General features: G+C 39.3%; 1 protein-coding gene across 1 annotated transcript in view; it reads right to left on the bottom strand.

Moving 5' to 3' along the window:
* Nucleotides 1–12,234, bottom strand: part of KLHL32 (kelch like family member 32) — a 202,335-nt gene that overhangs the window by 146,157 nt on the left and 43,944 nt on the right. Inside the window, exon 2 of the mRNA XM_034991559.1 lies at nt 1,594–1,701. Within this exon, the coding sequence (XP_034847450.1) occupies nt 1,594–1,701 (108 nt within the window). The remainder of the gene's footprint in view (nt 1–1,593; nt 1,702–12,234) is intronic.

Here is a 12,234-nt window from a genome sequence, read left to right as displayed (position 1 = left end):
ACAGAATAAATACAACTCCGGCTCAGGCCCTAGGACTTGCTTTTTTTCTTTTCTTTTTTTTTTTTTTTAAGCATTCCTGGCTTTCTTTTTAACTCATAAAAGTGAAATATGAGCATATGACTCCTAAGCAATGAGATATGGCTGCCCCTCTGCAAACTTCTCAAGCAGTTTTCTTACCCTTCAAAAAGTCCCCTTCAGTCCATGTTTCCTAAGTCCTTTGTGCCACAGGGATTACATATATATAATTGTGAAAGAAACCACAGGGCAATCAAGGCAAACAATAAGATAGTCATTTATATCTGCATGTGAATTTTACCTCAGCCTCTATAGCATTTTTGCACCCTTCTGTTTACTAATTATTTAAATGTTTTGCAGCTTATAACTTCTGAGCTGAAACCATTTCATTGTTAATGCAGCTAAATACAAAAGCTACTCATGTGGGTAGTTTTTTCAAAAAAACACAACATTTACTATTTCATTCTCATTGCACACCAGCAAAGTATGAGCTATGTGTTATCAATAGTACTTTAGAGGTGGGCAAATGCAGGTGTGACCATATTTCAGACATGAAGAGAGAAATCTACACAAGACAGAATTTAGAGCTGGTATCTGTCTTTACATCTATAAACCAAAAAGCAGCCAAAACATAATTTACCTCACTAGGAATCAGGTTTGGCAACTCTGAACAATAACTGTCCACCTGAATTTTCTAAGGCATGAAATCTGGCTGGGCTGACCCTGAATTTGTGATCCATTTCCTTTGTATTTCCCTTTGCACCTGCTACTTGATGGATGTTTTTTTCCTTTCTATCCATTATTTTCATTTCAGCTGCCGAGATGCCTCAATTACTCTATGAAACATATCTCAAACTCTACTAGCTCTAGAAAAGAAAATGGACGATATCATATAGTTTAAAAAGCCCCTAAAGGGGAAATTTAGTAGAAAAGTGAGCTCCCAACATTCTTCAAGACCCAAATACCACCTTTTCTGTGAAAGTTTGTACTGATGGCCCCAGCTGACCATATCCTCCTTTTTGTCTCCACTGTATCTTGTATTCTGCTTCTATTATATTTCCCAACACAATGAGGATGTGTGATTATGTCTATGCCTCTTTTCCCCACCGGGATGTGGGCCCGCCAAGAGAAGAGGCCCTTATTTTAGCATAGAAGACACTAAACCTAAGTTGAATAAAATGGAATTAAAAAACAAAAGTTTATAAAAACTTCTTGGAGCTTTACATTTTTTTGTAAGCCAATAAAGCCATGATTAAGTAATGGAGCTTCAGTAATAACAATTCAAGTTATTTTGCAAACTCTTTCCCATAAGATGGTTCTTTAGGCTGTTTTAAAATTATACCAGCAAGCCACTGAGCTCAGATTAAAATATTATGTTCCCTGGGTCATATTTAAACTCAAATTGTTTTACTTACCTTTTCATCATTTTAGTTATGAAATTAAGGAGATGTGAACTTTTTTTTAAAACATTAAAATGAATAACAAGAAAAATGCCTAAATCTCATGCCTCAAGGATAATCCCCTTTGGCTAGCTGCAGTTAAAACATTAAGCCTCTCAGATGACATGTGGTACCATACCTGGCCCGTGTATGCAAACTCCAGGGCCTGCTTCAAGCCAAGGCTGGTCACACCGTGTAAATTCACCTCGTCTGCTCCACTTTCCACCATACAGAGACTGAACATTGCCTGAGGTGGGAGAGAACGAGAGAGATGGGGAGTTACACAACTTAAAAAGCAAGAGAACAGAGGAGGAGCAAGATGGCGGAGGAGTAGGAGACCTAAATTTTATCTGGTCCCAGGAATTCAGCTAGATAGGTATCAAACCATTCTGAACACCTATAAACTCAATAGGAGATTGAAGAAAAGAATAGCAGCAACACTGAACAGAAAAGCGACCACTTTCTGGAAGGTAGGATGTGCGGAGAAGTGAATCCGAGGCGATATTCGGGAAGATACTGTGGGGTGGGGGAGCCTCCATCAGCCGCTACCGGCAAGTGATAGAGCCACGGAGCACAAAATCAGAACTTTTAGAAGTCTACTCCGCTGAGGGACGTCGCTCCAGTGGCTAAGTGGGGGGTGGGACCCTCGCTGGGACAGTGTGGTCTCAGGACCCTCGGGGTCACAGAAAGACCAGGGGTGACTGAGTGCAGCAGAGCTCCCAGGTATCAGAGCAGGGAAGCCAGCTGCAAAGACCGAGCAGAGAAGTGGGCTCTCAGCTCGGGGTTGCCATAAACCATGATCAGCGGCACAGTCGGGCCACTGCTCTTCCAGCAGGGACCCAACAAGCAGCAGATACGGGGAGATTCCCCTTCCTCCCCTGGGGAGGAGCAGTGTGGAGCACACTGCAGGAATCTGCTGGGTTTGGAGACTCCACACGGGGTCGTATGCCAGAGATAGAAACGCTGGCAAACGGGATCATGTGCCAGAGATAGAAATGCTCGGTCACAGGCTGGGTGAGCACAGAGTAGGGCCGGAGACCAAGGAGAGGGGAGTGATTGACTGCTTTCCTCTGGGGGCTCACTGAGGAATGGGGCCCCGAGTTCTCAGCTCCGCTGGGGCAGAGACTGGGAGGCTGCCATTTTCACTCTCATCCTCCAAAGCTGTACAAAAAGCTTGCAGGGAACAAAAGCTCCCAGGAGGAAACCAGAGCAGGTTACTTAGCCCGGCCCCCGGCAAGGGTGGGGCAATTCCATCAATGGCAGAGACATTTGAGAACCACTGCAGCAGGCCCCTCCCCCAGAAGATCAGCAAGAACAGCCAGCCAAGACCAAGTTTACCAATCAATGAGAACGGGAGAATGCCAGCACTAGGGGAATACAGCACATAGAATTCATGGCTTTTTTCCCCCATGATTCTTTACTCTTTCAAAGTTAATTTTTTAAATGTTCTTTATTTTTTTCTTTTTCTATTTTTATTTGAATTTTTCTTTTTCCCTTTTTCAACCAACATCTTATCAATTCCTTTTTTTAAAATCTTTTTTATTTTTCATTTTTAGAGTCATATTCTACCCTTTCATTGTAGTTAACCTTATTCTGTGTGTGTGTGTGTGTGTGTGTGTATAAATATGTTGTTCTCTCTTTAAAACTGTCAGATACAGTTTATTCTAACAGACCAAAAATATACCCTAAATCTCTAGTGTATGGCTTTTCTCTAGTCTCCTGGCTGATAACATTCTCTCTTTTTTTTTTTTTTTTAATTTCTCTTCTTTCTTTTTTCAACCAACTTCTTATCTTATCAATTCCTTTTATAAAATCTTTTATAATTTTCATCTTTACAGTCATATTCCATCCCTTCATCGTATTTAGCCTTATTTTTGTACATATATAAGTTTTTCTTTCTTCAAAATTTTGGGAGGCAGTTTCTTCTAACAGACCAAACTACACCCAAAATCTAGTGTGTGGCACTGATCTATTCACCAGCCTGATCATATTTGATCATATTCTTTTTTTTCTTTCTTTCTTTCCCTTTCTTTTCCCCTGGGTTTCGGGTCTCTTCTGATTTGTTTAGTGTATATTTTTCTGGGGTCGTTTTTACCCTGTTAGTATTTTGTTCTCTCATTCATCTATTCTCCTCTGGACAAAATGACAAGACAGAAAAACTCACCTCAAAAAAAAGAACAAGAGGAGTAACGACTGCCAGGGACCTAATCAATACAGACATTAGTAAGATGTCAGAACTAGAGTTCAGAATGACGATTTTAAAAATACTAGCTGGGCTTGAAAAAAGCATGGAAGATACTAGAGAATCCCTTTCTGGAGAAATAAAAACTAAAATCTAACCAAGTAGAAATCAAAAAGGCTATTAATGAGGTGCAATAAAAAATGGAGGCTTTAACTTCTAGGATAAATAAGGCAGAAGAGAAAATTAGTGATATAGAAGACCAAATGATGGAGAATAAAGAAGCTGAGAAAAAGATAAACAACTACTGGATCATGAGGGCAGAATTTGAGAGATAAGTGATACCATAAGACAAAACAATATTAGAATAATTGGGATCCCAGAAGAAGAAGAAAGAAAGAGAGGGGCAGAAGGTATGTTGGAGCAAATTATAGCAGAAAATTTCCCTAATTTGGGGAAGGAAACAGGCATCAAAATCCAGGAGAGGCAGAGAACCCCCCTCAAAATCAATAAAAATAGGTCAACACTCCAACATCTAATAGTAAAACTTACAAGTCGCAGAGACAAAAAGAAAATCCTGAAAGCCGCTCAGGATAAGAGGTCTGTGTAACCTACAATGGTAGAAACATTAGATTGGCAGCAGACCTATCCACAGAGACCTGGCAGGCCAGAAAGGACTGGCATGATATATTCAGAGCACTAAGCGAGAAAAACATGCAGCCAAGAGTACTATATCCACCTAGGCTGTCACTGAAAATAGAAGGAGAGATAAAAACCTTCCAGGACAAACAAAAACCAAAAGAATTTGCAAACACCAAACCAGCCATATAAGAAATATTGAAAGGGGTCCTCTAAGCAAAGAGAGAACCTAAAAGTAACATAGACCAGAAAGGAATAGAGACAATATACAGTAACAGTCACCTTACAGGCAATACAATGGCACTAAACTCATATTTTTCAATAGCTACCCTGAATGTAAATGGGCTAAATGCCCCAATCAAAAGACACAGGGTATCAGATTGGATAAAAAAACAAGACCCATCGATATGCTACCTGCAAGAACTCATTTTAGACCCAACGACACCTCCAGATTGAAAGTAAGGGGGTGGAAAACCATTTGTCATGTAATGGACAGCAAAAGAAAGCTGGGGTGGCAATCCCTATATCAGACAAATTAGATTTTAAACCAAAGACTATAAAATAGATGAGGAAGGACACTATATCCTCCTTAAAGGGTCTATGCAACAAGAAGATCTAACAATTTTAAATATCTATGCCCCTAACATGGGAGCAGCCAATTATATAAGCCAATTAATAACAAAATCAAAGCAACACATTGACAACAATACAATAATAGTAGGGGACTTTAACACCCCCCTCACTGAAATGGACAGATCATCTAAGCAAAAGATCAACAAGGAAATAAAGGCTTTAAATGACACACTGGACCAAATGGACTTCACAGATATATTCAGAACATTCCATCCCAAAGCAACAGAATACACATTCTTCTCTAGTGCCCATGGAACAGTCTCCAGAATAAATCACATCCTAGGTCACAAATCAGGTCTCAACCGGTATCAAAAGACTGGGATCATTCCCTGTATATTTTTGGACCACAGTGCTTTGAAACTAGAACTCAACCACAAGAGGAAAGTCAGAAAGAACTCAAATACATGAAGGCTAAAAAGCATCCTACTAAAGAATGAATGGGTCAACCAGGAAATCAAAGACGAATTAAAAAAATTCATGGGAACAAATGAAAATGAAAACACAACTGTTCAAAATCTTTGGGATGCAGCAAAGGCCGTCCTAAGAGGAAAGTATATAGCAATACAAGCCTTTCTCAAGAAACAAGAAAAGTCTCAAATACACAACCTAAACCTACACCTAAAGGAGCTGGAGAAAGAACAGCAAATAAAGCCTAAACCCAGCAGGAGAAGAGAAATAATAAAGATCAGAGCAGAAATCAATGAAATAGAAACCAAAAGAACAGTAGAACAGATCAACGAAACTAGGAGCTGGTTCTTTGAAAGAATAAGATTGATAAACCCCTGGCCAGACTTATCAAAAAGAAAAGTGAAACAACCCAAATAAATAAAATCATGGATGAAAGAGGAGAGATCACAACCAACACCAAAGAAATACAAACAATTTTAAGAACATATTATGAGCAACTATATGCCAGCAAATTAGATAATCTGGAAGAAATGGATGCATTCCTAGAGATGTATCAACTACCAACACTGAACCAGGAAGAAAAAGAAAACCTGAACAGACCTATAACCCCTAAGGAAATTGAAGCAGTCATCAAAAATCTCCCAACAAACAAAAGCCCAGGGCCAGATGGCTTCCCAGGGGAATTCTACCAAACATTTAAAGAAGAATTAATACCTTTTGTTCTGAAATTGTTCCTTTTCAAAAAATAGAAATGGAAGGAAAACTTCCAAACTCATTTTATGAGGCCAGCATTACCTTGATCCCAAAACCAGACAAAGACCCCATCAAAAAGAATTATAGACCAATATCCTTGATGAACATGGATGCAAAAATTCTCACCAAAATACTAGTCAATAGGATCCAACAGTACATTAAAAGGATTATTCACCACGACCAAGTGGGATTTATTCCTGGGCTGCAAGGTTGGTTCAACATCCACAAATCAATCAAGGTGATACAATACATTAATAAAAGAAAGAACATGAACCATATGATCCTCTCAATAGATGCAGAAAAAGCATTTGACAAAGTACAGCATCCTTTCTTGATTAAAACTCTTCAGAGTGTATGGATAGAGGGTACATACCTCAATATCATAAAAGCCATCTATGACAAACTCACAGTGAATATCATTCTCAATAGGGAAAAATTAAGAGCTTTTCCCCTAAGGTCAGGAACACAGCAGGGATGTCCACTATCACCACTGCTATTCAACATAGTACTAGAAGTCCTAGCCACAGCGATAAGACAAAAAGAAATAAAAGGCATCCGAATCAGCAATGAAGAAGTCAACTCTCATTCTTTGCAGATGATATGATATTTTATGTGGAAAACCCCAAAGACTCCACCCCAAAACTGCTAGAACTCATATAGGAATTCAGTAAACTGGCAGGATAATAACAAATAATCCTAAAATTTGTATGGAACCAGAAAAGACCCCAAATAGCCAGAGGAATGTTGAAAAAGAAAAACCAAAGCTGGTGGCATCACAATTCCGGACTTCAAGCTCTATTACAAAGCTGTCATCATCAAGACAGTATGGTACTGGCACAAAAACAGACACATAGATCAATGGAACAGAATAGAGAGCCCAGAAATGGGCCCTCAACTCTATGGTCAACTAATCTTCAACAAAGCAGGAAAGAATGTCCAATGGAAAAAAGACAGTCTCTTCAACAAATGGTGTTGGGAAAATTGGACAGCCACATGCAGAAGAATGAAACTGGACCATTTCCTTACACTACACACAAAAATAGACTCTAAATGGATGAGACCTAAATGTGAGACAAGAATCCATCAAAATCCTAGAGGAGAACACAGGCAGCAACCTCTTTGACTTTAACTACAGCAACTTCTTCCTAGAAACATCACCAAAGGCAAGGGAAGTAAGCGCAAAAATGAACTATTGGGACTTCATCAAGATAAAAAGCTTTTGCATGGCAAATGAAACAGTCAACAAAAACCAAAAGACAACCAACAGAATGGGAGAAGATATTTGCAAATGACATATCAGATAAAGGGCTAGTATCCAAAATCTATAAAGAATTCATCAAACTCAACACCCAAAGAGCAAATAATCCAATCAAGAAATGGGCAGAAGACATGAACAGACATTTTTCCAAAGAAGACATCCAAATGGCCAACAGACACATGAAAAAGTGCTCAATATTGCTCGGCATCAGGGAAATCCAAATCAAAACCTCAATGAGATACCACCTCACACCAGTCAGAATGGCTAAACTTAACAAGTCAGGAAACGACAGATGTTGGCAGGGATGCGGAGAAAGGAGAACCCTCCTACACTGTTGGTGGGAATGCAAGCTGGTGCAGCCACTCTGGAAAACAGAATGGACATTCCTCAAAAAGTTGAAAATAGAGCTACCCTACGACCCAGCAATTGCACTACTGGCTATTTACCCCAAAGATACAAATGTAGTGATCCGAAGGGGTACCTGCACCCCAATGTTTATAGCAGCAATGTCCACAATAGCCAAACTATGGAAAGAGCCAAGGTGTCCATCAACAGATGAATGGATAAAGATGTGGTATATATATACAATGGAATATTATGCAGCCATCAAAAAAACCCTGAAATCTTGCCATTTGCAATGACGTGGATGGAACTAGAGGGTATTATGCTGAGCGAAATAAGTCAATTAGAGAAAGATAAGCATCATATGATCCCACTGATATGAGGAATTCTTAATCTCAGGAAACAAACAGGGTTGTTGGACTGGTGGGGTGGTGGGAGGGATGGGGTGGCTGGGTGATGGGTATTGGGGAGGGTATGTGCTATGGTGAGCGCTGTGAATTGTGTAAGACTGATGAATCACAGACCTGTACCTCTGAAACAAATAATACATTGTATGTTAAAAAAAAAAAAGATAGTAGGAAGGGAGAAATGAAGGAGGGGAAATTGGAGGGGGAGACGAACCATGAGAGACTAGGGACTCTGAGGAACAAACTGAGGGTTTTAGAGGGGAGGGGGGTGGGGGGATGGGTTAGCCCGGTGATGGGTATTAAGGAGGGCATGTACTGCATGGAGCACTGGGTGTTATGCAAACAATGAATCATGGAACACTACAGCAAAAACTAATGATGTAATGAATGGTAACTAACATAACATAATAAAATAAAATTTTTTTTAAAAATGCAAAAAAAAAAAAAAAAGGGCAAGAGAACAAGACGAAGTCCTAGACTAGGAAAGAGAAACACTGTGTAAGTTAACGACTGATTTTGGTTTTTGAAACGCTTCTACAAAAAGCCACCGCAAATCACTCTGCTGTCTAAACAGAGTAATACATGAATGGCATTGTAGCCCTCATACACAGAGTCCCCTTGAATCCCAGGGCTGCTGGCGTGACTGCGTTTAGGCTCACTCACCGAACTCATTCTCTGGATCTGGGGTCTCACTACTACCATGAAATCTGGAGTAGTTCCAGATGCTCTTGCCAACAGGACAGGGAAAGTATCAACTTCGTCCCCTGACTTCTCTGCCTTTTTTCTGCCTTGTCTCAATGACACACCCCATTCCTCTCATCTGCCATGTATCATACCCTCTATTCCAGTGGTTCTCAAAATGTGGACCCTGGACCAGCAATATCAGCATCACCTGGGAACTTTAGAGGACAGATTCCTGAAGCCCCAGCTCAGACCTACTAAATCAGAAACTCACAGTGGGGCCCAGCAATGTGCCTTATGATTGGCCATCATGATTCTGATGGCCACTTGAGTTTGAGAACCACTGTCTAAGTTCTTTAGTGAAAATCAATTTGCCCCAAACCAATTCGCCAAATGGCCAATGTATTGAAAATCAGTTCTACTGGATGATCAGTATGCCAAGTGAAAACTTGAAAACTAAAAAAATGAAAACTTGACAAATTAAAAAAAAAATGCATTGGCTTGTCCCATGTCCAAAAACAAACAAACAAACGCACAGTAATTTGTACACTTGTAACAAGTTTGACTTAACAGGTATAAAGAAAATATTCCATTTTGGGTTACCAGTGATGAAAAGCACTATTTAGAAAAGTATACATCTATATAGTGAAGAATTAACCTTATGCAAAGGGAGCTCTGGTCTTTTCCCTTGGCTTATGGAAAGTGATCTCTAGGCCCTTGGAATATCCTGCCAGACAGGAATGTCCTTGTTTGTCTGGGAACTTTGGCCAATGACAGTTTAACAACGTGATTTATGATGGGGGTTTGGGCCACACCATATCAGTTCTGACCTCCAGGGGAACTGGAGACTAAAGGTACTAGCCTGACCTCTAGGAAAGGATGGAGACGAGAGGTCAATCACATGGGCAATCTGTAACTGAGCCCCAGTAAAAACTCTGGACACCAAAAGTTTGGGTGAGTGTCCCTGGTTGGTAGTCCTCTGTACATTTTGTCACTTAGCGTGGCCAGGAGGAGATACACTATGACTCCACAGAGGGAGGAGGGCCACCAGCTCTGTATGTGGTCCCCTTCTGGATTCTGCCCAATGTGTCTCTTTCCTTGTCTAATTCCAATTTGTATCTTTCCCTGTAATAAGCCAATTTCTGTGAGTATAAAAGCTTTCAGTGAGTTCTGTGATACTTCCTAGTAAATTATCGAATATGAGAATAGTTGTAGGAATCCCTTCAAACTTGCAGTTGGCGTCAGAAGTGATAGAAGTCTTAAGGGAACTGTCCATTCAAATTCTGCAGCTTAGCTAACTTCATAAAAAAGTAGGGGAAAAAAAACCCTTACTCTTCTATATGGTAATATTTTAGTTCACACTAAATTTTTTAATTTTATAAATGTGATTTTTTTATTTGCCAATGTATTAATATTCATCTCTTAGCAATTTTTATTTTGATAAGTTTTTGAGCCTCATAATTCTGTACACTTTAATATATATTGAATGGTGGTTTTTTTGTTTTGTTTTTTTAGAGGGGGGAGGAGCAGAAGGAGGAGAGAGAGAATCCCAAGCAGGCCCCACACCCAGCATGGAGCCCAATGCGGGGCTCAATCTCATGACCCTGAGATCATGACCTGAGCTGAAACCAAGAGTCAGACACTTAACCGACTGAGCCACCCAGGCATCCCTGAATGGTGGTATTAATTGATGGTCCATTATTCTTTCTGGAGATCCTCATTTCTATCTCACTCCATTAGAGATTTCGGAATTCTCATAATGAATAGAATTCTCTTTGTTAGCTTAATTTATAGTTAAAATTTTAATTGTTAGAAATATAAAACTAGGGGAACCTGGGGGGCTTAGTCGGTTAAGCATCTGCCTGAGATTGAGCCCTGCATCAGGCTCCTTGCTCAGCGGGGAGCCTGCTTCTCCCTCTCCCTCTGCCTACCACTTCCCCTGCTTGTGCTCTCTCTCCCTCTGTCAAATAAATAAAATCTTAAAAAAAAAAAAAGAAATACAAAATTATTGCTCTCTTGTCATTTGACAAATCTTCTAGAGTATTTTAAATGCTTACAATTTGAGAAAATAAAAAGAAAAATATTCAAAATATCCTAAAGACATTGGCAGTATGTAATGTGTAACATACATAATTATATTTGCTATATTAAATAGCAAACGTTTAGAATATTTTTCTTTCAGGAATTTACTTTATCATGAATAAATGAAATCTGACATTCCTTTAGAAGCTGTTAATGGTGAATGGACAATACGGTATATCTGGCAACTTGGTTAGTTAGGGAGTTGATCTGGCTTGCTGCTGGTGCCACTGGGAGTAAAGATACTACATGATTGGTAAAGACCACTGTCTTTGAAGTCACATAATCCTTGGTTTGGTGAACCACAGTGATTAAGGGCAAACTTGTAATCAAACTATTCTGGGTTTGATTACAAACACTGGCAAGTGACTGGGACAAACACGTAACCTCTCTCTGACTCAGTTTTCTTGTCCAAAAAATGGGGCCAAAAAGTGTACCCACTTCATGAACTTGTTTGAAGATTAGATGACAGTGTATATCTGAAGTTTTCAATATAGTGCCGGTATATGGCAAGGTCTTAGTGAAACTTATATACTGTAAAAATGATGAGATAGAATTAAGTTTCTTTTATGTATTCTTTGGTTAAAAGCAGTGATACATTAGGAATACTAGTCTCTGGGTTGTGTTTTTGTTTTTTTTTTTAATCAAGTGCAGCTATAGATAAAAAGGGCTATCAGAAAATTGATTTTAATGTAAATTGATTCTGCTTATGCATCTGTGAAAGATCTAAAATCAAAACTAGGGACATCTGGCTCACACAGTTAGTAGAGCATGCAACTCTTGACCTCAGAGTCGTGAGCTCAGGCCCCATATTGGGTGTGGAGCCTACTTAAAAAAAATAAATCAATAAATCAATAAAATTTCAAAACTAAAAAGCACAGGTCACAATAAAAAAAAGACTTTCCATTTATGTAAATTCTAAATTTGCTTCTAGACTTCACATAGCCACTCTAAAAAAAAAAAAAAAAAAAACAACCCTGAAAGAAATTTCAGTTGTTTTCAATGTCTGTTCTTTATCATACAGATGCTTCAATTTTTAATATTCCCAACGCTAATTTCTTTTTTCAGATCTTCCAAGTTGTAATTGCACCTGAAATGGTGACTGGCTGCTCTCCATCAACTCCACTGTTGACAGAAATGACTCAAACTGCAGAAGGATTATCTGGTTAATGAAATGCAAAAAGTTCCTGAGAGCAAAGATTAACTAAGAGAACAAGCCGCCAAGGGAGTTTTTTGAATCTGCTTTCCTTGGAGTCTTTCAAAAGCAATCACAGCCAAGGCGGCATAGAAGAGGCATCCTCAACCAGGGAGCTGATGAACTTGAAGCCTGGCTTGGTAGAGTCAGAGAGAGACACCCCTTAAATAATGTACATATGTAATTGTACATGTTTGGACAAGCAA

Source organism: Mirounga leonina, unplaced genomic scaffold, assembly GCF_011800145.1.
Source record: "Mirounga leonina isolate KUSES-001 unplaced genomic scaffold, KU_Mleo_1.0 Mir_53, whole genome shotgun sequence".
In the NCBI taxonomy this organism is placed as follows: domain Eukaryota; kingdom Metazoa; phylum Chordata; class Mammalia; order Carnivora; family Phocidae; genus Mirounga; species Mirounga leonina.
The sequence above is the reverse complement of the archived record's forward strand: the minus strand, read 5'-3'. Positions and strand labels throughout refer to the sequence as shown.